A 25,739-nucleotide genomic window follows, 5' to 3' on the forward strand; every position below is an offset into this window, starting at 1 on the left:
ATCCCGGAACTAAACACACGTGTTCACAAATGTGTCCGGAATCTTTTTCGTGTACCACCGATCTGGATGCGTGTGAATTTCCAACGCCGAGGTAAACAGTTTTTGATTACATGTTCATTTCGGATCGATTAATATATTTGACCTGTTACTTTACACACTTGGATTTCTGCCTCAATTTTGTTCAACTTGTCGAGTTAACAAAGGTACTTATGTCAACGCGTACTGTTGAGTTTGGTGTTGATATAAACGGATTTAACTCCGCGGTGAAGGAAGTTTCTGAACTTCAATAACGGCGTGGAGCCGATACCATGCTTTGTGGAATCTAGCTCCGATTACATCGTTTTTGCCCAAGGTCATTACTTAAACAACCAAAAAAATATTAAATGCCCACCTTGTAACTGTTTGTCTTCTGTGGTTGCTTGCTAATCAAATACGACCACCGACTGTTTCCTTGGTGAGATTCAATTGTAACACGGCCATTTGCGCTGAAAAGCAATGCGCAAACAGTCTAGGTGGTTCTATTTTAATAAACGTTTGAGAAAGTATGGATTTCAGCAAACAAAAAAGGGGACACAGCTACAGAGGACAAACATATGTGGTAGTTTTATCATGTATTTTACGTGTTGACCTTGGGCAAATTAATGTAGTCGGATCTACAGTCCACAAAGTCTGGTCTCGGCTCCACGCCGTTAATTTATGATGAACTTCACCAACTTTAAGATAGTGAGGTTTAGTCCGCTAGAGTTGATAGTGCAATCGGTCTTGCACCTAGCTTTAGCCATGCAGGACTTTACTTAGTTATCTAGCTGATAAATTTTTACCGTGTTCTCTTTGACAGATCTGTCAATCTGAGGAGTTAGTCATCATGAAACGTCTATATATCGGTGGCCTGAGCCACACCATCACTCAAAAGGATCTGAAAGACAGATTTGGTAAATTTGGTGATGTTCAGGATGTGGAACTCCGGACCCGGAGAGATGATGAAGGTATGGTCACACACTACCCCAACATCTTCTAGGATCAGATCAGTGATTTATCATATCCCTGTTTAGCCCAGTTTATTAAACCTTTAAAATAATTATTTAATTAATGAAATTACAGTCTAATGGCGATCTATAGCAACAACTTTGTGGCTATGCCACGACGCGTAGCAACACTTGTTTTAGCAGCATGTATCCCGCGGTGGAAGGTATCCATAATCGCTAGACTGTTCTGATGGAAAGGTCACTTTCATCTCCGAGCGGTGCCCAAGGAAGTATTATATCGAATTGTTTGATGCTGCCACCAGCCTCCCAAGTCATACATGGTGCTCAGGCTTCGTTCTACTTCCCATCTACTGCAGCATGTTGCCCAAATGCAAGGCTGATTCGCTAGACAAGCATGTGTGAAACACAGACCGGTGAATGTGATAAGAGAGACACAACATGGAATTCATGTTTGGTTTGGACTTAGAAGTGGGTGGTAGCATCAAATAATTAGATTTGAATACTTTCATGGGCTCTGCAATGCAAACAATGCCCTTTTCATCAGAACATCTATCGATTACGGATTCCAACGCGGGAAAACGAGCTGAGTAGAGCAGAGTACCAATCTCACACACTGATTTCCGTGCTGACATTGATATGTGACGGCGAGCTTCGTAGGGCTAATCCCCGTGCTGACATTGATATGTGACGGCGAGCTTCGTAGGGCTAATCCCCGTGCTGACATTGATATGTGACAGTGAGCTTCGTAGGGCTAATCCCCGTGCTGACATTGATATGTGACAGTGAGCTTCGTAGGGCTAATCCCCGTGCTGACATTGATATGTGACAGTGAGCTTCGTAGGGCTAATCCCCGTGCTGACATTGATATGTGACAGTGAGCTTCGTAGGGCTAATCCCCGTGCTGACATTGATATGTGACAGTGAGCTTTGTAGAGCTAATCCCCGTGCTGACATTGATATGTGATGGCGAGCTTCGTAGGGCTCATCCCCGTGCTGACATTGATTGTATTTCCACAGCAGTTTTACTGTCATTTGTAACGATGTGTTGTCTGTTCTTCTTCCACAGGAGTTCCTTATAAAACCTTTGGATATATCAATTTAGAAATTACTGATGCTGGTTTTAAGAAATGTAGGTGTCTTTTTTATTAAGTGCTCTCTCAAACATGATATACACATTCTGATACGTCCGATGATTAATTCTGTTTCTAACGGTCTTTGTGTCCCTGTTGTGTCCCTGTTGTGTCCCTGTTGTGTCCCTGTTGTGTCCCTGTTGTGTCCCTGTTGTGTCCCTGTTGTGTCCCTGTTAGGTATGACTGTGTTGAACAAGTCCAAATGGAAAGGTGGAACAATACAAATTGAGCAGGCCAGAGAAACCTTCTTACAGAAGTAAGGATATTCCTATTTGTGTTTCACTGCAAACGTCTGTAGGCCTAATCTTCTGAACACGTGTCGTCTGTAGGCCTGGGTATCTTCTGAACAATTGTCGTCTGTAGGCCTGGGTATCTTCTGAACAAGAGTCGTCGTGATGTATCTACATCAGAAGTTGCCAACCAGCCTTTTGGAGCTCTACTACGTGTGCAGGCTTTTGCTCCAGCCCTGTTCTAACACTTCATTCAGCGAATCAAAGTCCTGAAAGGGGAACGAAGATAAGGGCTGGTCCAGAGTCCTGCACGAGTGTAGCTCCTCAAAAGGAATGTTGGCCAACTCTTGTTGCGTATCACAGTATGTTTGAATTGATGTGTATGTTGTTTTCTATTACTAGATTAGCTCAGGAGCGTCATGAAGCTGCAGAGAAGATCCAATCACCAAGCGTCAACCACAAAGACAAACTCGTGGAGTCAATGAAGGAGGCAGGAGTGGAGAACTTCCACATGAAGGCAGCTGTTCCTGGGACAGAGATACCTGGGCACAAGGTGTGTGTGTGTATTTGCCTGTATTTTATTATTGTACTAGACTGGTGCCAGATCTACTTGTACTGACTGTGTCAACTCCTATAGTCATTGGCATGTGGTGCGACAATGGTCATACAACACAACGCAAAGCAATCTGAGACCAGGTTATTATTGTACCTGAGAATACTGAGAATTACATGCAGCACTGAGTCGCTGTTCTGTGGTCTTTTTTTTAAACATCAACGTTTTAGTGTTATTTCTCAATTATTGTTCTTTTTTCTAGGATTGGGTTGTGAGTAAATTTGGACGAGTCCTCCCGGTTCTTAATCTCAAGTGCCAAGGAAGGAACAAGATATCCTTTTCAAATTTCCCAAGCTTCCTTTTCATGGTCCAATCTGGAGAGAGAGAAAGAAAAACGTGGTAAAAGTAGAAATCTTGTCTCGTTGCCTGGTCATCATTTAGTGATGGTGTTTGTTTTTATTACAGATGCTTATCTTCTCGATATAGTTCTAAACCGTGAGAAAGCTGTTCGTTGACTACAGCTCAGCGTTCAACACCACAAAGCTCATCACTAAGCTAAGGACCCTGAGACTAAACACCTCCCTCTGCAACTGGAACCTGGACTTCCTGACGGGCCGCCCCCAGCTGGTGAGGGTAGGTAGCAACACCTCTGCCACTCTGATCCTCAACACTGGAGCTCCCCAGGGGTGCGTGCTAAGTCCCCACCTGTACTCCCTGTTCACCCACGACTGCTTGGCAGCGCACGACTCCAACACCATTAAATTTGCCGCAGGTGTTAGGCCTGATCACAGACAACGATGAGACATCCTACAGGGAGGAGGTCCGAGACCTGGCCGCGTGGTGCCAGGACAACAACCTCTGCCTCAACGTGAGCAAGACAAAAGAGCTGATCGTAGACTACAGGAAATGGGGTCACTTTACCCCTGCTACCTACATGTACATATTAGCTCGACTAACCTGCACCCCCGCACATTGACTTGGTACCAGTACCCCCTGTATATAACCTTGTCATAATTTTTATATATATAACTTTTTTTAATAATAATTTAATCTGCATTGTTGGTTAAGGTCTTGTAAGTAAGCATTTTACGGTAAGGTCTACCTACACCTGTTGTATTCGGTGCATGTGACAAATATTTATTTATTTGAATTGTCTCAAAAAACAGAATGTTAGTTCCCCTTGACTCCAGCATCACTTCATCAAGTATGATCCGTCGAAACACAGCCACAACATCAAGAAACTAGAGAGTTCAGCCGAGGTTCCAGACCCGACGCCCGTGGCCCAACTGACGTGGGAAATATCAGGCGGCGACGACGACATCAGTAAGAAGAGGAGAGGAGAGTTCCCGCCGCAGAAAAAACCACTTGCTAAAAAGAAGAAAGACCGTCCGAACCAAGTCGTTGCAAACGGACAGTCCGACCGTGTGAAGTCCTGTCGGACCTCTGAGAAAGGTTCAACGGTTCTGAAGTCTAACGGCGAAACCAGACCTCCAACTAAACCTAAACAGACACCGGCCTCTAAGAAACTCCAGACGCAGACCTCTGTGTGTGTTTTAGACAGTGGCGATGACTCGGATGGGGACATTAGGACGTTGGCACAGCGGAGTACCCCGGTGGACGGTCCGGTAGTAGAGGAGGATGAAGACAACCTGGAGGTGGTAGGCGATAACTACATACCCAGAACATTCCTAACCCAGCAGAAGATTAAAGATGTCTGCCAGCTTCCAGGGGGTTCCTCTGGGAAGAACGAGGAGGATTATGACTCAGCTGATACTGATGAGATCCTCAACTGCAGAAAAACACCCAGCGGTACCAAGCAGGACCAACTGTCCGAGGTCAGTAAAACACAAGAGAAAGCTGAGGTGAATAAGAAAACCAACAACCTAGAAACAGACAGAACTAAAGCAAAAAAGGCCAACAAAGTCCTCCCTAAAAAGGCTGTAAAGAAAGTCTCCCCTATAAAGAAGACCCCTTCGCCAGAGAGTGATAGTGGTGATGGTGAGGATGATGACTCGGAAGAAGAGCGTGAAGATTCCTACTCTTCAAAAGCCAAAAGGACTTATAACGTCCTCCCTAAGAAAAAGGCTATTGAGAAATCCACTACCCCTTCAGAATCTGATGATGATGATGATGATGATTCGGAAGAAGAGAGTGATTCTGACTCTTCAAAAGCCCAAAAGACCGGCAAGAAGATTGTCTCTAAAAAGAAGACCCCTCCTTCAGAATTATCATCTGACGATAGTGAATCAAGTGAAGATACATCTGAGGCTAGCGCCGATTCCGAATACGAAGCCATGTTTACTAACTGTCAGAGGTTGGAGTTTTCACTGGACGATCTGCAGCAGCTGGTTAAAGAATCGTTTTTGAAAGGCTTGGACCGGGACAGTGACGACGACGATCCGGGATCTGATTCACAACAACCTGGACCAAACCGAGTGTCTGAGGTGCTAGGGATGGAACCCCGGGCTACTGCCTCTGAGGCTCCTGTACCGCTGGCTAAGACGGGAAATGGCAACACACCGGAGGAGATTCTGGCGGCCATCTTTGAAGAGGACAACAGCGACGAGGTGAGAGAGAAGAAGAAGGGGAAGAAGAAAACAAATCCGTCAACATCTCTTCCTGCTTTCCAGGGGACCAAGGCTCTCTTAGCCACATCGCCACAAAGTCTAAAAAGACAAGTTGAGGAGGACGGAAAAACAGAGACGTCCACTAAGAAACAGAAACGTGACAGATTAGTACTCTCAGAGGATGACGCCAAGACTGTGTCAAAACCCTTAGAAACGAAAGGCACTAAAACTAAAACTCGTCCTCCTAGCAGCTCGGACAGTGAAGATACAACCAAGTCACCAGCCCTCAGACGGAAAACGACTTCGAAAGCCGAGGCAGAGAAGAAGTCCGTCCCAGCGGCCAGCTCTACGTCCAGCAGCAGTGGGTGCTCCAGTGTGGAGTCAGAGATGGAGGAAGATGTACCTGCTAAAAAGACTCAAAAGGCTGAGGTCTGTTCTCTCTCTGTGCTCTCTCTCTCTCTGTGCTCTCTCTCTCTCTGTGCTCTCTCTCTCTGTGCTCTCTCTCTGTGCTCTCTCTCTGTTCTCTCTCTGTGCTCTCTCTCTCTCTCTCTCTGTGCTCTCGTTCTCTCTCTCTGTGCTCTCGTTCTCTCTCTCTGTGCTCTCGTTCTCTCTCTCTGTGCTCTCGTTCTCTCTCTCTGTGCTCTCGTTCTCTCTCTCTGTGCTCTCGTTCTCTCTCTCTGTGCTCTCGTTCTCTCTCTCTGTGCTCTCGTTCTCTCGCTCTCTGTGCTCTCGTTCTCTCGCTCTCTGTGCTCTCGTTCTCTCTCTCTGTGCTCACTCACTCTCTCTCTCTCTCTCTCTCTCTCTCTCTGTTCTCTCTCTCTCTCTGTGCTCTCTCTCTCTCTCTCTCTCTCTCTCTCTGTTCTCTCTCTCTCTCTCTCTCTCTCTGTGCTCTCGTTCTCTCTGTTCTCTCTCGCTCTGTCTCTCTCTCTCTCTGTCTCTCTCTCTCTCTGTCTCTCTCTCTCTCTCTCTCTGTCTCTCTCTCTGTCTCTCTCTCTCTGTCTCTCTCTCTCTGTCTCTCTCTCTCTCTCTCTCTCTCTCTCTCTCTCTCTGTCTCTCTGTCTCTCTCTCTCTCTGTCTCTCTCTCTCTCTGTCTCTCTCTCTCTCTGTCTCTCTCTCTCCCTGTCTCTCTCTCTCTCTCTGTCTCTCTCTCTCTCTGTCTCTCTCTCTCTCTCTCTCTGTCTCTCTCTCTCTCTGTCTCTCTCTCTCTCTGTCTCTCTCTCTCTGTCTCTCTCTCTGTCTCTCTCTCTCTCTCTCTCTCTGTCTCTCTCTCTCTCTCTCTCTCTCTCTCTCTCTCTCTGTCTCTGTCTCTCTCTGTCTCTCTCTCTCTCTCTCTCTCTGTCTCTCTCTCTCTCTCTCTGTCTCTCTCTGTCTCTCTCTCTCTCTCTCTCTCTCTCTGTCTCTGTCTCTGTCTCTCTCTCTCTGTCTCTCTCTCTCTGTGCTCTCGTTCTCTCTGTTCTTTTAGTGCCTTGTATTTGTTTTTAATCTCTTATGTCAGTAGCCTACCCTAACCTACCTGGGTAAATGCATGCATGTTGAAGAAAGTGTTGATCAGATGTATTAATCGTTGCAGGTGTCTAAGAAGCCCCAGACTGCTGGTGGGGTTATAGATGCTAAGCAACAGGACAACCAAAAACGCCTAGCTGCTCAGGAACAGAGGCAGAAGGAGGCTGAACTACAGAAGAAGCTCATCCAGGAGGCTCTGGCTAAACTGGTAAGTCACTGGTGGCATGACACTCTGTCACACACATACAAGTAGCAACAACACAGTACAGTACAAGGCCCTTCTCCTGGTCAGAGCCACCAGTAAGGAGTGCTATTGCTGCTTATGTCCTCTTATGTTGTTATCTGGGGGTGGCTATCGGCTTGTTGATGACTGTTGTGATATCTTAACACGTAGTACTCTATTGTCTGGGGTGTGTATATACACTGCTCAAAAAAATAAAGGGAACACTAAAATAACACATCCTAGATCAGAATGAATGAAATATTCTTATTAAATACTTTTTTCTTTACATAGTTGAATGTGCTGACAACAAAATCACACAAAAATGATCAATGGAAATCAAATTTATCAACCCACGGAGGTCTGAATTTGGAGTCACACTCAAAATTAAAAGTGGAAAAACCACACTACAGGCTGATCCAACTTTGATGTAAATGTCCTGAAGACTGTGAGAGCCTGTTGAATGTACACCCAACTCAGTGGGATATTTGTCTTTGACACATTGTTTTGTTAATGTCTTTATTGTTGGTTCTTAACTCTGCTATGTGGTCATGTAAATATTTCAACAAAAGAAGAAAATGATTTTTGTCAGACTTTCCTCACCTATTTCACGGTGTTTTTCGGTCAAGGATTCAGCTGCTAATGGGAAACACCACATCAAGTTCAGCTCTGATGAGGGAGAGGATGGCGACGAGGAAGAACATACTTCCCCTGTACCTCCCAACCCCAAGAAGACACTGTTCCAGGACAGCCAGTCTGATGAGGAAGACTTTAGTGATGAAGAATCACCAGCTCGAGGAAAGCCAGACCTTAAAGACAAGGTAATTGTTTTTTTGGGGGGGGGGGGCATTGTTACAACCGTGAACTAATATTAAAGTCGTTGGATCACGGCAAAATAACATCCCGTAACCTAATGCGTTTTAATGGATTTCTGTTACGACCCTGTGAAGAAACTGTTTTTATTCAACATCTAATCTACCGTTGTAAAACGCATGATTGGTAGCGTGGTCTCATATCTGTTGTTTGACTAGCCTGGCTACCGGTCCTATTGTGCCATCATGCCACACCCCTGTTTGGCATCAGAAAGACTGGCATGATGGCACAAACAGACTTGTACCCAGGCTGGTAATCTGAGATCAGGCTGTATGGTTGTTTCACATATACATTTTTAGCTGTTACCTGTTTCAGGAATATAAGAAGCTGGCGGGCAGCAACCTGTTTGACGATGATGATGATGATGATGATGAGGAGGAGAAGGATGGGGACAGGTTCCAGATTAAACCTCAGTTTGAAGGAAAAGCTGGAGCGAAGGTGAGCTGGTTTTACAACAGTTGTCTGGCTGGATACTGACATTAGACACATTTCAGACTGTTGACATTAGACGGTTGACATTAGACGGTTGACATTAGACTGTTGACATTAGACTGTTGACATTAGACTGACATTAGACACATTTCAGACTGTTGACATTAGACTGTTGACATTAGACACATTTCAGACTGTTGACATTAGACTGTTGACAGACACATTTCAGGCTGTTGACATTAGACTGTTGACATTAGACTGTTGACATTAGACTGACATTAGACACATTTCAGGCTGTTGACATTAGACTGACATTAGACTGACATTAGACACATTTCAGACTGTTGACATTAGACTAATATTGACATTAGACGGTTGACATTAGACGGTTGACATTAGACGGTTGACATTAGACGGTTGACATTAGACGGATGACATTAGACGGTTGACATTAGACGGTTGACATTAGACGGTTGACATTAGTCAGTGCCTACGTCTGAAATGACACCCTATTCTCTAAGTTGTATTGTATCAAAGTGTCTGCTAAATGTCTGCTAGATGCTCTTATCCGGAGAGATGTACAGTCAGTGAGTCATTTAGCTGACTCTCTTATCCGGAGAGATGTACGGTCAGTGAGTCATTTAGCTGACTCTCTTATCCGGAGAGATGTACGGTCAGTGAGTCATTTAGCTGACTCTCTTATCCAGAGAGATGTACGGTCAGTGAGTCATTTAGCTGACTCTCTTATCCGGAGAGATGTACGGTCAGTGAGTCATTTAGCTGACTCTCTTATCCGGAGAGATGTACGGTCAGTGAGTCATTTAGCTGACTCTCTTATCCGGAGAGATGTACGGTCAGTGAGTCATTTAGCTGACTCTCTTATCCGGAGAGATGTACGGTCAGTGAGTCATTTAGCTGACTCTCTTATCCGGAGAGATGTACGGTCAGTGAGTCATTTAGCTGACTCTCTTATCCGGAGAGATGTACGGTCAGTGAGTCATTTAGCTGACTCTCTTATCCGGAGAGATGTACGGTCAGTGAGTCATTTAGCTGACTCTCTTATCCGGAGAGATGTACGGTCAGTGAGTCATTTAGCTGACTCTCTTATCCGGAGAGATGTACGGTCAGTGAGTCATTTAGCTGACTCTCTTATCCGGAGAGATGTACGGTCAGTGAGTCATTTAGCTGACTCTCTTATCCGGAGAGATGTACGGTCAGTGAGTCATTTAGCTGACTCTCTTATCCGGAGAGATGTACGGTCAGTGAGTCATTTAGCTGACTCTCTTATCCGGAGAGATGTACGGTCAGTGAGTCATTTAGCTGACTCTCTTATCCGGAGAGATGTACGGTCAGTGAGTCATTTAGCTGACTCTCTTATCCGGAGAGATGTACGGTCAGTGAGTCATTTAGCTGACTCTCTTATCCGGAGAGATGTACGGTCAGTGAGTCATTTAGCTGACTCTCTTATCCGGAGAGATGTACGGTCAGTGAGTCATTTAGCTGACTCTCTTATCCGGAGAGATGTACGGTCAGTGAGTCATTTAGCTGACTCTCTTATCCGGAGAGATGTACGGTCAGTGAGTCATTTAGCTGACTCTCTTATCCGGAGAGATGTACGGTCAGTGAGTCATTTGGCTGACTCTCTTATCCGGAGAGATGTACGGTCAGTGAGTCATTTAGCTGACTCTCTTATCCGGAGAGATGTACGGTCAGTGAGTCATTTAGCTGTGCTTTCACTCTAGTGGTAGAGACGGAGTCTACAACATGAGACGGAGTCTACAACCCACACAAGTGGCTCAGGTAGTGCAGCTCATCCAGGATGGCACATCAATGCGAGCTGTGGCAATAATGTTTGCTGTGTCTGTCAGCGTAGTGTCCAGAGCATGGAGGCGCTACCAGGAGACAGGCCAGTACATCAGGAGACGTGGAGGAGGCCGTAGGAGGGCAACAACCCAGCAGCAGGACCGCTACCTCCACCTTTGTGCAAGGAGGCGCACTGCCAGAGCCCTGCAAAATGACCTCCAGCAGGCCACAAATGTGCATGTGTCTGCTCAAACGGTCAGAAACAGACTCCATGAGGGTGGTATGAGGGCCCGACGTCCACAGGTGGGAGTTGTGCTTACAGCCCAACACCGTGCAGGACGTTTGGCATTTGCCAGAGAACACCAAGATTGGCAAATTCGCCACTGGTGCCCTGTGCTCTTCACAGATGAAAGCAGGTTCACACTGAGCACATGTGACAGACGTGACAGTCTGGAGACGCCGTGGAGAACGTTCTGCTGCCTGCAACATCCTCCAGCATGACCGGTTTGGCGGTGGGTCAGTCATGGTGTGGGGTGGCATTTATTTGGGGGGCCGCACAGCCCTCCATGTGCTCGCCAGAGGTAGCCTGACTGCCATTAGGTACCGAGATGAGATCCTCAGACCCCTTGTGAGACCATATGCTGGTGCGGTTGGCCCTGGGTTCCTCCTAATGCAAGACAATGCTAGACCTCATGTGGCTGGAGTGTGTCAGCAGTTCCTGTAAGAGGAAGGCATTGATGCTATGGACTGGTCCGTCCGTTCCCCAGACCTGAATCCAATTGAGCACATCTGGGACATCATGTCTCGCTCCATCCACCAACGCCACGTTGCACCACAGACTGTCCAGGAGTTGGCGGATGCTTTAGTCCAGGTCTGGGAGGAGATCCCTCAGGAGACCATCTGCCACCTCATCAGGAGCATGCCCAGGCGTTGTAGGGAGGTCATACAGGCACGTGGAGGCCACACACACTACTGAACCTCATTTTGACTTGTTTTAAGGACATTACATCAAAGTTGGATCAGCCTGTAGTGTGGTTTTCCACTTTAATTTTGAGTGTGACTCCAAATCCAGACCTCCATGGGTTGATAAATTTGATTTCCATTGAATTTTTGTGTGATTTTGTTGTCAGCACATTCAACTATGTAAAGAAAAAAGTATTTAATAAGAATATTTCATTCATTCAGATCTAGGATGTGTTATTTTAGTGTTCCCTTTATTTTTTTGAGCAGTGTGTATATATATATATATATATTATTATTATATACTACCTTTTTATTATCTTTCCTTACAAACTTGTTTTATTAAAAATTGTTTGTAGCTCATGCAACTGCAGTCGAGGTTTGGAACAGATGAGCGTTTCCAGATGGATCACAGGTTTATTGACAGTGGCGACGACGACGACGACGAACCAGGTGAGGCAGATCGACTGTCCTTATTGGACGGCTCTTTCTCTCTGAAAATCCCGTTCCTAAACCCCTCTACATCGGACTCTGCCTTTTAATCAGTACTCTTATGGTTTCGATTTGTATTGACTATTTTTTATTTTTCCCCTTGACAGAGATGGAGTCGTCTCAGCCGGAGAGAGAGTGTGAGCTGGTAGAGGAGAAGAAGAAAAGTCTAGACATCTTAAATCATCTCCTCAACATCAACGTACAACCCTCTGACCCTAATAAACCCACAGCTAAGGGCAAGACGTTCAGGTCAGTCAGAACTCACTGGAGTTCATGTCACTAGAACGGTGTCTGAAAACCCTGTTCCCTATATAGGGTTCTAGTGCACTGTAGGGCCCTTGTTCCCTATATAGGGTTCTAGTGCACTGTAGGGCCCCTGGTCAACAGTAGTGCACTATGGGGCCCCTGGTCAACAGTAGTGCACTGTAGGGCCCCTGTTCCCTATATAGGGTTCTAGTGCACTGTAGGGCCCCTGGTCAACAGTGGTGTACTATAGGGCCCCTGGTCAACAGTAGTGCGCTATGGGGCCCCTGTTCCCTGTATAGGGTTCTAGTGCACTGTAGGGCCCCTGTTCCCTATATAGGATTCTAGTGCACTGTAGGGCCCCTGGTCAACAGTAGTGCACTATGGGGCCCCAGGTCAACAGTAGTGCACTATGGGGCCCCTGGTCAACAGTAGTGCGCTATGGGGCCCCTGGTCAACAGTAGTGCACTATGGGGCCCCTGGTCAACAGTAGTGCACTATGGGGCCCCTGGTCACCAGTAGTGCGCTATGGGGCCCCTGGTCAACAGTAGTGCGCTATGGGGCCCCTGGTCAACAGTAGTGCGCTATGGGGCCCCTGGTCAACAGTAGTGCGCTATGGGGCCCCTGGTCAACAGTAGTGCGCTATGGGGCCCCTGGTCAACAGTAGTGCGCTATGGGGCCCCTGGTCAACAGTAGTGCGCTATGGGGCCCCTGGTCAACAGTAGTGCGCTATAGGGCCCCTGGTCAACAGTAGTGCGCTATGGGGCCCCTGGTCAACAGTAGTGCGCTAAAGGGCCCCTGGTCAACAGTAGTGCGCTATAGGGCCCCTGGTCAACAGTAGTGCGCTATAGGGCCCCTGGTCAACAGTAGTGCGCTATAGGGCCCCTGGTCAACAGTAGTGCGCTATGGGGCCCCTGGTCAACAGTAGTGCGCTATGGGGCCCCTGGTCAACAGTAGTGCACTATATAGGGAATCGAATGCCATTTCAGACACTGTTTGCATAACACTAAGAGTTGTGTCTGTTAGTCTAATTTCAACAGTCCAATGTCGACAGTCTGACTTGTCTGTTTGTCTAATGACGACTGTCTGTCAGCCTGTCTGTCGAATGTTGAGGTCAGATTACTGTATGAGGGCAAGATGGCTCTGAAGTCTAATCTTCTGTTTTGTATTTTCACAGCATGTTGTAATGTTTTTTTTTCTGTTGTTGCAGAGATATCTCAGCGTTGCAGTATGACCCAACCAAAGAGGAGCACGCTGCTTTTGAAACTAAGAAGGACAAGCCCAAGAAAGACAGGTAGCCGCTTCGTAAGAACAAAGAGCCCGTTGTCATAGTAACAAAAGGAGAATCAGGAAATCTCATTTGGTTTGTAGTTCTGGAACAAAAAGCCCTTATGCATTTTCTTTTTTAAATTAAGTCAAATGTTTTCATTACAAAAGTTTCCTGTATGTACAAACAGTGATTCTTTGCACCAAGTAGCCCGGCCTCCTGCGCGCCAAGTAGCCTGGCCTCCTGCGCGCCAAGTAGCCCGGCCTCCTACGCGCCAAGTAGCCCGGCCTCCTACGCGCCAAGTAGCCCGGCCTCCTGCGCGCCAAGTGGCCCGGCCTCCTGCGCGCCAAGTGGCCCGGCCTCCTGCGCGCCAAGTGGCCAGGCCTCCTGCGCGCCAAGTGGCCCAGCCTCCTGCGCGCCAAGTAGCCCAGCCTCCTGCGCGCCAAGTAGCCCGGCCTCCTGCGCGCCAAGTAGCCCGGCCTCCTGCGCGCCAAGTAGCCCAGCCTCCTGCGCGCCAAGTAGCCCAGCCTCCTGCGCGCCAAGTAGCCCAGCCTCCTGCGCGCCAAGTAGCCCAGCCTCCTGCGCGCCAAGTAGCCCAGCCTCCTGCGCGCCAAGTAGCCCAGCCTCCTGCGCGCCAAGTAGCCCAGCCTCCTGCGCGCCAAGTAGCCCAGCCTCCTATGCACAAAGTAATGATAGATGAAGAGTACACTGTGTTTCTCCTTCTCTGTCTTTACAGAAAGATACCCTGTTACTATCACAGAGTCTGCCTTTGAACATCATCCTTGTACAAACTAAATACTGTAAGGTACATGGGGCCTCCTGAGTTGGGCAGCGGTCTAAGACACTGCATCGCAGTGCTAGAGGCGTCACTACAGACCCGGGTACGATCCCAGTCTGTGTCGCAGCCGGGCCGCGACTTGGAGACCCATGAGGCGGCGCACGATTGTCCCAGCGTCGTCCGGGTTAGGGGAGGGTTTGGCCCAGCGTCGTCCAGGTTAGGGGAGGGTTTGTCCCAGTGTCGTCCGGGTTAGGGGAGGGTTTGGCCCAGCGTCGTCCGGGTTAGGGGAGGGTTTGTCCCAGCGTCGTCCGGGTTAGGGGAGGGTTTGTCCCAGCGTCGTCCAGGTTAGGGGAGGGTTTGGCCCAGCGTCGTCCAGGTTAGGGGAGGGTTTGTCCCAGCGTCATCCAGGTTAGGGGAGGGTTTGGCCCAGCGTCGTCCAGGTTAGGGGAGGGTTTGGCCCAGCGTCGTCCAGGTTAGGGGAGGGTTTGGCCCAGCGTAGTCCGGGTTAGGGGAGGGTTTGGCCCAGCGTCGTCCGGGTTAGGGGAGGGTTTGTCCCAGCGTCGTCCAGGTTAGAGGAGGTCTTGGCCCAGCGTCGTCCGGGTTAGGGGAGGGTTTGTCCCAGCGTCGTCCGGGTTAGGGGAGGGTTTGTCCCAGCGTCGTCCGGGTTAGGGGAGGGTTTGGGCCGGTCGGGATGTCCTTGTCCCGTTGCGCACCAGCAACTCTTGTGGCGGGCCGGGCGCAGTGCACGCTGACACGGTCGCCAGGTGTACGATGTTTCCTCCGACACATTGGTGCAGCTGGCTTCCGGGGTTAAGCAATTGTGCTCCTACACCTGCATTGCTTGCTGTTTGGGGTTTTAGGCTGGGTTTCTGTACAGCACTTTGATATATCAGCTGATGTACGAAGGGCTATTTAAATACATTTGATTTGATTTAAGCGAGCAGTGCATCAAGAAGCAGTGCGGCTTGGCAGGGTCGTGTTTCAGAGGACGCGTGGCTCTCGACCTTCGCCTCTCCGAGTCCGTTCGGTAGTTACAGCGATGAGACAAGACTGTAACTACCAATTTAGAAATCATTAAAAACATAGTAGGTGCAGCGATCAGGTGCGGCGCCGTAGGAAGGTGAGGAACATGTTTTACTGAGTTGTTCTTGTCCCATGTGTTAATCACAGTAAACTGGCAAGGAAGAAGAAGCGGGAGGAGGCGGAGAAGCTGCCAGAGGTCTCCAGGGAGATGTATTACGATGTGTCCATGGATCTGAAAGAGGTGTTTGGAACCTCCAAGGAGGAGAAAACGGAGGAGGAGGAGGAGGAGGAGAATGTGGCCTGGGATAAAGAAGAGGAAGAGACCAGTCAGCCTATTGCAGTCGATCCAGTGATGGTGTCATCTCACCTGTCAACCAATGAGGGAGAGGCATCGTCGGGCTTCAAGTTCTCGTTCTTTGGGGGTGACACGGCAGCCGACACCACCACTGAAAAAGGTAATGGACTTGCGTTGTGTGTTTACGTTTCCTTTTCTGCTGTTAATGCAACCGGCTGTCTTTGCTCTTGCCGGTCAAGTCTTGGCGTTCTGTAAACGGCATCTTCCTCTGTTCAATCTCATTACACAGGACCATTTATGACCATGTGATGGCCCATTACTGGGTCTCCTCTGGTCTGACCCCCTCGGTCTTTCCTCTGGTCTGACCCCCTGGGTTTCTCCTCTGGTCTGACCCCCTGGGTTTCTCCTCTGGTCTGACCCCCTGGGTTTTTCCTCTGGTCTGACCCCCTCGGTCTTTCCTCTGGTCTGACCCTCTGGGTTTTTCCTCTGGTCTGACCCCCTGGGTTTTTCCTCTGGTCTGACCCCCTGGGTCTCCTCTGGTCTGACCCCCTGGGTCTCCTCTGGTCTGCCCCTGTTTCTCCTCTGGTCTGACCCCCTGGGTTTTTCCTCTGGTCTGACCCCCTGGGTTTTTCCTCTGGTCTGACCCCCTGGGTTTTTCCTCTGGTCTGACCCCCTGGGTTTTTCCTCTGGTCTGACCCCCTGGGTTTTTCCTCTGGTCTGACCCCCATGTTTCTTCTCTGGTCTGACCCCCTGGGATTTTCCTCTGGTCTGACCCCCTGGGTTTTTCCTCTGGTCTGACCCCCTGGGTTTTTCCTCTGGTTTGACCCCCTGGGTTTTTCCTCTGGTCTGACTCCCTGGGTTTTTCCTCTGGTCTGACCCCCTGGGTTTTTCCTCTGGTCTGACCCCCTGGGTTTTTCCTCTGGTCTGACCCCCTGGGTTTTTCCTCTGGTTTGACCCCCTGGGTTTTTCCTCTGGTCTGACCCCCTGGGTTTTTCCTCTGGTCTGACCCCCTGGGTTTTTCCTCTGGTCTGACCCCCTGGGTTTTTCCTCTGGTCTGACCCCCTGGGTTTTTCCTCTGGTTTGACCCCCTGGGTTTTTCCTCTGGTCTGACCCCCATGTTTTTCCTCTGGTCTGACCCCCTAGCCCCACACCTGCCAGTTGTCAGTACACACAGCAGTGGCGTGATCTTTGACGTCAAGTTTAGTGTCTATATCTGTCTCTGGTTGTCCCTCTCCAGAGGAGTACCGTATCGAGACGCTCAAAGGGGCCAAGGTGTCATGGCAGGTGGACCCTCGTTTCCAGGACAGCAGTGATGAGGAGGAGGAGGAGGAAGAGGAGGCCAAGGAACAGACTGACACCACTACCCCCACAGAGTAATACCTTATAGCCACTTGTCTTTTTATTAACTACTTACAGCTTCAGAGTAACATCAAACATCAAGTAATACGTCCCTGTTTACCTGTATCGACACGGTTAGGCCCCTGTTTACCTGTATCGACATGGTTAGGCCCCTGTTTACCTGTATCAACACGGTTAGGCCCCCGTTTACCTGTGTCGACACAGTTAGGCCCCTGTTTACCTGTATCTACACGGTTAGGCCCCCGTTTACCTGTATCGATAGTTAGGCCCCCGTTTACCTGTATCGATAGTTAGGCCCCTGTTTACCTGTGTCGACACGGTTAGGCCCCTGTTTACCTGTGTCGACACGGTTAGGCCCCCGTTTACCTGTGTCGACACGGTTAGGCCCCCGTTTACCTGTGTCGACACGGTTAGGCCCCTGTTTACCTGTGTCGACCCGGTTAGGCCCCCGTTTACCTGTGTACGGTCCCGGTTAGGCCCCCGTTTACCTGTATCGACACAGTTAGGCCCCCGTTTACCTGTATCGACACCGTTAGGCCCCTGTTTACCTGTGTCGACACAGTTAGGCCCCTGTTTACCTGTATCGACACGGTTAGGCCCCCGTTTACCTGTATCGACACGGTTAGGCCCCGGTTTACCTGTGTCGACACGGTTAGGCCCCGGTTTACCTGTGTCGACACGGTTAGGCCCCCGTTTACCTGTGTCGACACGGTTAGGCCCCCGTTTACCTGTGTCGACACGGTTAGGCCCCCGTTTACCTGTGTCGACACGGTTAGGCCCCCGTTTACCTGTGTCGACACGGTTAGGCCCCCGTTTACCTGTGTCGACACGGTTAGGCCCCCGTTTACCTGTGTCGACACGGTTAGGCCCCCGTTTACCTGTGTCGACACGGTTAGGCCCCCGTTTACCTGTGTCGACACGGTTAGGCCCCCGTTTACCTGTGTCGACACGGTTAGGCCCCCGTTTACCTGTGTCGACACGGTTAGGCCCCCGTTTACCTGTGTCGACACGGTTAGGCCCCCGTTTACCTGTGTCGACACGGTTAGGCCCCCGTTTACCTGTGTCGACACGGTTAGGCCCCCGTTTACCTGTGTCGACACGGTTAGGCCCCCGTTTACCTGTGTCGACACGGTTAGGCCCCCGTTTACCTGTGTACGGTCCCGGTTAGGCCCCCGTTTACCTGTGTACGGTCCCGGTTAGGCCCCCGTTTACCTGTGTCGACACGGTTACGTAGTAAATACATCATGGTCATTGATAGAAAACAACATCGTTATTTAGTGAACCTGGGAACTTCTGGGTATTGATTATGATGGTATTAGATGGGTTGCTTTGCCTATTGATTATGATGGGTTGCTTTGACTATTGATTATGCTTTGACTATTGATTATGCTTTGACTATTGATTATGATGGTATTAGATGGGTTGCTTTGCCAGTGCTGCCAGTATTGACTTTGTTAACTGTTTCTGTTCATTAGAGAGCCGCTGGCGTCGAAGAAAGCTTTCTTCTTTTTCCGGCTGGACGATGAACGGTTGAAAGGTAACGTTAGACCTTTTTTCACAGTCACAACACACTCTCTTTTCTTTTTCACAATATCAACATGACACACTTTTGTTTTGTCCAATCAGAGGGGCCTAAAGCGTTCTGCAGGTCATCCAAGCTGGAGGACCAAAGGGAGATGTGGGAGGAGAAGAGGACGGGACTCATAGAGGTCAGGCCCTGTCTGTCTGACACTGTAATGGACTTAAAACTATTCTACAGTTACTTTTAGTAAATCATTGCTGTCAAATTACATTAAGAATTTTCAATATAACTAAAAAGGATTCCTTTGTAAAATAATGATTGTCGGTAAAGCAACAAAAAAAGTACCTATGTATGTATACGATAATGTATACAATATAGAATCACGTATATGATAATGTATACAATATAGAATCACGTATATGATACTGTATACAGTATAGAATCACGTATACGATAATGTATACAATATAGAATAATGTATACGATAATGTATACAATATAGAATAATGTATACGATAATGTATACAATATAGAATAATGTATACAATATAGAATAATGTATACGATAATGTATACAATATAGAATAATGTATACAATATAGAATCATGTATACAATATAGAATCATGTATATGATCATGTATACAATATAGAATCATGTATATGATCATGTATACAATATAGAATAATGTATACAATATAGAATAATTAATACGATAATCTATACAATATAGAATCATGAATATGATAATGTATACAATATAGAATCATGAATACGATAATGTATACAATATAGAATCATGAATACGATAATGTATACAATATAGAATCATGAATACGATAATGTATACAATATAGAATCATGAATACGATAATGTATACAATATAGAATCATGAATACGATAATGTATACAATATAGAATCACGAATACGATAATGTATACAATATAGAATCATGGATACGATAATGTATAAAATATAGAATCATGGATACAATATAGAATAATGTATACGATAATGTCTTTCTGATGTTTTTTTTTTCCCCAGGAGTACCGTAAAAAACACAAGGATGCAAGAAGGAAGCTGAAAACCTCCCAAAGAAACTGACACACGAGATCCACAAGACATTGAGAGAGAGAGAGAGGACCTCTCGTTTGACACCGTCTTACCTGACTCGAGTTGGGACTAACAACCATGCTAGTCCCAAGACTTCTCCTCAGACCATTTCAAATCATATTCTGACTTTAGGGATGTTATTTTTTTTTGTATTATGTTAAGTTCTTACCTCCAACTGCAATCGTGTTACCGGCATAGTTTAGTTTTAATTTATAAAGAGACATGGCCGTTTACCAATAAAACCAGCTCCATTTTCCACCACCAGGGGACAGGGCCGTGTCGTTTTACCTCAGATGGTGTTATTGACTTCCTTGAGGTGGTGTGGGGAGACTGAAGGTGCCCCTAGACGCTGGTCTCGGGTCAGTTTTTGAATTTTCCCCCAATAATTGTTAACATTAGGATTGTGGGAAGGGGAAGCTGACCCTAGATCTGTACCTGAGGGGAAACTTCACCCTGGAGTGATCCAACTCCATTTACATTACATAATGATGTGAATCTGATCTGTACTACAGAATTGCATGATTGTAATTGATTTATGTCTCTTTTTTTCTATGGAGAATTAAAACTCAGAATATCTTTCGATTGTGGTTTTATTATTTAAGCCATTTTGGATCACTGGGTGGAGAAAGGACTTTGTGTTATTTTGAGATTTCCACTGACAATTTTAGTGAGTAGTGTGTTTTCTCTATTCTCTTTACTAATGAGTGAACAGTGGCCACAGGCTACGGAGGCCACAGGCTACGGAGGCCACAGGCTACGGAGGCCACAGGCTACGGAGGCCACAGGCTACAGAGGCCACAGGCTACAGAGGCCACAGGCTACAGAGGCCACAGGCTACACAGGCTACAGAGGCCACAGGCTACAGAGGCCACAGGCTACAGAGGCCACAGGCTACAGAGGCCACAGGCTACAGAGGCCACAGGCTACAGAGGCCACAGGCTACAGAGGTCACAGAGTACAGTCCTTAATGTTTTGGACACATGATGTATATATCAATTACACCTTTATTGGTGTCTCAATGGCGAAATCTAAATTACACCTTTTTATTGGCAGCACCAGTGGTCACTGAATGGTTTGATGAGCATGAAAAACCATATGCCACGGTGGTCGTCTCAGTCACCGGATCTCAACCCTATTGAACACTAATGGGAGATTCTGGAGTGGTGCCCGAGACAGAGGTTTCCACCACCATCAACAAAAACACCAAATGATGGAATTTCTCGTGGAAGAACGGTGTCACATCTCTACAAAATAGGAGTTCCAGACTCTTCTAGAATGGTGGCGCTGCCAAGTTGCACTGAATATGTTCTGGCAGCTTGTGGTGGCCCGACATCCTACTAAAACACTTTGTTTGGTGTTTTTTATATTATTTTTGCAGTTAACTATGTTATTCCACCTGTACCATTGTCAACGTGTCTCTCAGAGCCTTATCGGTCTTCTGTGTTACTTTCCATCACACACAGCCTTCAGCAACCGTTATCTGACTCTACAGACACAGCCTTCAGCAACCGTTATCTGACTCTACACACACAGCCTTCAGGAACAGTTACGTTTTGGGTAGCCTTCCACAAGCTTCCCACAATAAGTTGGGTGAATTTTGGCCCATTCCTCCTTACAGAGCTGGTGTAACTGAGTCAGGTTTGTAGGCCACCTTGCTCGCAAGCACTTTTTCAGTTCTGCCCACACATTTTCTATAGAATTGAGGTCAGAACTTTGTGATGTACCTTGACTTTGTTGTCCTTAAGACATTTTGTCACAACTTTGGAAGTATGCTCGGGTCATTGTCCATTTGGAAGACCTATTTGTCCATTGTCCATTTGGAAGACCCATTTGCGACCAAGCTTTAACTTCCTGACTGATGTCTTGAGATGTTGCTTCAATATATCCACATAATTTTCCTACCTCATGATGCCATCTATTCTGTGAAGTGCACCAGTTCCTCCTGCAGCAAAGCACCCCCACAACATGATGCTGTCACCCCCGTGCTTCACGGTTGGGATGGTGTTCTTTGGCTTGCAAGCCTTCCCCTTTTTCCTCCAAACATAACGATGGTCATTGTGGCCGAACAGTTCTATTTTTGTTTCATCAGACCAGAGGACATTTCTCCAAAAAGTACGATATTTGTCCCCATGTGCAGTTGCAAACCGAGGTCTGGCTTTTTTATTGCGTTTTTGGAGCAGTGGCTTCTTCCTTACTGAGCGGCCTTTCAGGTTATGTCGATATAGAACTCGTTTTACTGTGGATATAGATTTTTCTTTCTAAGGTCTTGACTGATATGTTTTGATTTTCCCATGATGTCAAGCAAAGAGGCACTGAGTTTGAAGGTAGGCCTTGAAATACATCCACAGGTACACCTCCAATTGACTCAAATGATGTCAATTAGCCTTTCAGAAGCTTCTAAAGCCGTGACATAATTTCCTGGAATTTTCCAAGCTGTTTAAAAGGCACAGTCAACTTAGTGTATGTAAACTTCTGACCCACTGGAATTGTGATACAGTGAATTATAAGTGAAATAATCTGTCTCTAAACAATTGTTGGAAATATTACTTGTGTCATGCACAAAGTAGATGTCCTAACCGACTTGCCAAAATTATAGTTTGTTAACAAGGGTTAAGACGTCTACTTTATAAATGGTCTGGGGGTTAAGACTTTATAAATGGTCTGGGGGTTAAGACTTTATACATGGTCTGAGGGTTAAGACTTTATACATGGTCTGAGGGTTAAGACTTTATACATGGTCTGAGGGTTAAGACTTTATAAATGGTCTGGGGGTTAAGACTTTATAAATGGTCTGGGGGTTAAGACTTTATACATGGTCTGGGGGTTAAGACTTTATACATGGTCTGGGGGTTAAGACTTTATAAATGGTCTGGGGGTTAAGACTTTATAAATGGTCTGGGGGTTAAGACTTTATAAATGGTCTGAGGGTTAAGACTTTTTATAAATGGTCTGGGGGTTAAGACTTTATAAATGGTCTGGGGGTTAAGACGTCTACTTTATGTTAGGTAAAGCTCTGTTATGTTAACTCTTATTTTAAGTCGTTACCACTAGCCAGGTTCAAGTACAAGGTAGAAATTCAGGGTATTTATAAAATTTGCTAAATTATTATTTAATTTATTTAGCTTGTTAACTCTGGAGCTCAGCTTTACGTTAGTTAAACAGGGCTTGAAGTCATTCTGCAGCTCAGCTTTACGTTAGTTAAACAAGGCTTGAAGTCACTCTGGAGCTCAGCTTTACGTTAGTTAAACAGGGCTTGAAGTCACTCTGGAGCTCAACTTTACGTTAGTTAAACAGGGCTTGAAGTCATTCTGGAGCTCAGCTTTACGATAGTTAAACAGGGCTTGAAGTCACTCTGGAGCTCAGCTTTACGTTAGTTAAACAGGGCTTGAAGTCACTCTGGAGCTCAGCTTTACGTTAGTTAAACAAGGCTTGAAGTCACTCTGGAGCTCAGCTTTACGTTAGTTAAACAGGGCTTGAAGTCACTCTGGAGCTCAGCTTTACGTTAGTTAAACAGGGCTTGAAGTCACTCTGGAGCTCAGCTTTACGTTAGTTAAACAGGGCTTGCAGTCACTCTGGAGCTTAGCTTTACGTTAGTTAAACAGGGCTTGAAGTCACTCTGGAGCTCAGCTTTACGTTAGTTAAACAGGGCTTGAAGTCACTCGGGAGCTCAGGTTTACATTAGTTAAACAGGGCTTGAAGTCACTCGGGAGCTCAGGTTTACATTAGTTAAACAAGGCTTGAAGTCACTCTGGAGCTCAGCTTTACGTTAGTTAAACAAGGCTTGAAGTCATTCTGGAGCTCAGCTTTACGTTAGTTAAACAAGGCTTGAAGTCATTCTGGAGCTCAGCTTTACGTTAGTTAAACAGGGCTTGAAGTCATTCTGGAGCTCAGCTTTACGTTAGTTAAACAGGGCTTGAAGTCACTCTGGAGCTCAGCTTTACGTTAGTTAAACAGGGCTTGAAAGTTTTACGTTCGTTCGTTTAGAGAGAACCGATGCAGTCCAATAGCACAGCCATACACTCTTCCTGCTAGCCTCAGTCTGCCTCCCATATGCTACCCTAACCCCTATTTTAATCCACTACATTTGAGTAGAGCCCTCGGGAGCCTTGGTGTACTACGAAGGGTACTATTTAAAGCGTTCACAGCCTTTCCCTTTCATGGCTCCGTCTCGTCAACAGGAAGCTGTGGTTTCCTATTTCAGCCCCGCCTCCTTTGTGACATCACTGCGTCAGATGCCTGCACGGAGGAGAAGAAGGGCGGGGACACAACAGCAGCCAGTACAGCTCACACCAGCCATGACGCGCCATAAAAAAAACACCACAAAAGAACCAACTGCCATTTTATATCAGCCATGTCCTCCTCACAGGGAGACTGAAGTTGAGTCACAAATAGCATATTACTTATTGAAAGTGCACTACTTTTGGACAGGGTAGTGACCAACAGTAGTGCACTATAAAGGGTGCCATTTGGGGTAAACACACCGAGAGAAAGAAACTAAGATCAGATGAAGCGCGAACACACACACACACACACACACACACACAGCTCACACACACACACACAGCTCACACACACACACACAGCTCACACACTTTCATGCCAGCTGTCATACAAGTGTTGTAAAGCTGTGTGCTGGTCAGTTGTAGAACTCAGACCAAATGCTTAGTTCTACTGGATCTGTTCTGTCTGACACTGTTTATCACGGTAATAACAGGTTATACCAGTTAGAAACTATAACAAGTCTAAAGAAATAACAAGTCACTTATTATCTACCAGTCGAATGTGTTATTATTTTACATGTTATATTTTACGTTTGCCACAAGGTGTTTTAAAGTGTGTTACACTTATTTGAGGAGATATTAGGGCCTATTAGTTTTCATGTCTTTCTTTTGCATATTAACCCAAATAGCATGAGTAAATGTATACACTTGTTTAGGTGTAGGCCCCCGTTTACCTGTGTCGACACAGTTAGGCCCCTGTTTACCTGTATCTACACGGTTAGGCCCCCGTTTACCTGTATCGATAGTTAGGCCCCCGTTTACCTGTATCGATAGTTAGGCCCCTGTTTACCTGTGTCGACACGGTTAGGCCCCTGTTTACCTGTGTCGACACGGTTAGGCCCCCGTTTACCTGTGTCGACACGGTTAGGCCCCCGTTTACCTGTGTCGACACGGTTAGGCCCCTGTTTACCTGTGTCGACCCGGTTAGGCCCCCGTTTACCTGTGTACGGTCCCGGTTAGGCCCCCGTTTACCTGTATCGACACAGTTAGGCCCCCGTTTACCTGTATCGACACCGTTAGGCCCCTGTTTACCTGTGTCGACACAGTTAGGCCCCTGTTTACCTGTATCGACACGGTTAGGCCCCCGTTTACCTGTATCGACACGGTTAGGCCCCGGTTTACCTGTGTCGACACGGTTAGGCCCCGGTTTACCTGTGTCGACACGGTTAGGCCCCCGTTTACCTGTGTCGACACGGTTAGGCCCCCGTTTACCTGTGTCGACACGGTTAGGCCCCCGTTTACCTGTGTCGACACGGTTAGGCCCCCGTTTACCTGTGTCGACACGGTTAGGCCCCCGTTTACCTGTGTCGACACGGTTAGGCCCCCGTTTACCTGTGTCGACACGGTTAGGCCCCCGTTTACCTGTGTCGACACGGTTAGGCCCCCGTTTACCTGTGTCGACACGGTTAGGCCCCCGTTTACCTGTGTCGACACGGTTAGGCCCCCGTTTACCTGTGTCGACACGGTTAGGCCCCCGTTTACCTGTGTCGACACGGTTAGGCCCCCGTTTACCTGTGTCGACACGGTTAGGCCCCCGTTTACCTGTGTCGACACGGTTAGGCCCCCGTTTACCTGTGTCGACACGGTTAGGCCCCCGTTTACCTGTGTCGACACGGTTAGGCCCCCGTTTACCTGTGTACGGTCCCGGTTAGGCCCCCGTTTACCTGTGTACGGTCCCGGTTAGGCCCCCGTTTACCTGTGTCGACACGGTTACGTAGTAAATACATCATGGTCATTGATAGAAAACAACATCGTTATTTAGTGAACCTGGGAACTTCTGGGTATTGATTATGATGGTATTAGATGGGTTGCTTTGCCTATTGATTATGATGGGTTGCTTTGACTATTGATTATGCTTTGACTATTGATTATGCTTTGACTATTGATTATGATGGTATTAGATGGGTTGCTTTGCCAGTGCTGCCAGTATTGACTTTGTTAACTGTTTCTGTTCATTAGAGAGCCGCTGGCGTCGAAGAAAGCTTTCTTCTTTTTCCGGCTGGACGATGAACGGTTGAAAGGTAACGTTAGACCTTTTTTCACAGTCACAACACACTCTCTTTTCTTTTTCACAATATCAACATGACACACTTTTGTTTTGTCCAATC

The 25,739-nt window shown here is 47.1% G+C and overlaps 2 protein-coding genes across 3 annotated transcripts in view; one reads left to right on the forward strand and one right to left on the reverse strand.

Moving 5' to 3' along the window:
- Positions 1-466, reverse strand: part of LOC139413939 (centromere protein P) — a 179,568-nt gene extending 179,102 nt beyond the window's left edge. The window contains exon 1 of the mRNA XM_071161827.1: positions 392-466. The gene's annotated coding sequence lies outside the window, so the exon portion shown is untranslated. The remainder of the gene's footprint in view (positions 1-391) is intronic.
- LOC139413938 (nucleolar protein 8) lies at positions 12-19,931 on the forward strand. Of its 2 annotated transcripts, none has more exons than XM_071161824.1 (18): positions 12-91; positions 839-986; positions 2,053-2,115; positions 2,294-2,372; positions 2,749-2,899; positions 3,162-3,230; positions 4,096-5,895; positions 7,037-7,177; positions 7,819-8,010; positions 8,378-8,500; positions 11,617-11,710; positions 11,857-11,998; positions 13,203-13,286; positions 15,208-15,515; positions 16,593-16,728; positions 18,190-18,251; positions 18,341-18,423; positions 19,283-19,931. In XM_071161824.1, exons 2-18 carry the CDS (start codon positions 866-868, stop codon positions 19,340-19,342), a joined length of 3,708 nt encoding a protein of 1,235 aa, XP_071017925.1. In that variant the 5' UTR covers positions 12-91; positions 839-865; the 3' UTR covers positions 19,343-19,931. The 2 variants fall into 2 exon arrangements, with proteins under 2 accessions (XP_071017925.1, XP_071017926.1); XM_071161825.1 differs by having other exon boundaries at positions 60-203.
- Positions 19,932-25,739: the final 5,808 nt, after the last annotated feature.

The sequence above is a fragment of the Oncorhynchus clarkii genome, chromosome 7 (genome assembly GCF_045791955.1).
Source record: "Oncorhynchus clarkii lewisi isolate Uvic-CL-2024 chromosome 7, UVic_Ocla_1.0, whole genome shotgun sequence".
Classification (NCBI taxonomy): Eukaryota; Metazoa; Chordata; class Actinopteri; order Salmoniformes; family Salmonidae; genus Oncorhynchus; species Oncorhynchus clarkii.

What these genes read in the sequence shown, in the direction of transcription:
- LOC139413938 (XM_071161825.1), top strand. Translation starts at nt 111, where the DNA reads ATGTTCATTTCGGATCGATTAATATATTTGACCTGTTACTTTACACAC. An exon ending in AGGAGGCTCTGGCTAAACTG is followed by an intron (nt 7,178 to 7,818) that starts GTAAGTCACTGG and finishes TTTTCGGTCAAG; the next exon opens with GATTCAGCTGCTAATGGGAA. An exon ending in AGCCAGACCTTAAAGACAAG is followed by an intron (nt 8,011 to 8,377) that starts GTAATTGTTTTT and finishes TACCTGTTTCAG; the next exon opens with GAATATAAGAAGCTGGCGGG.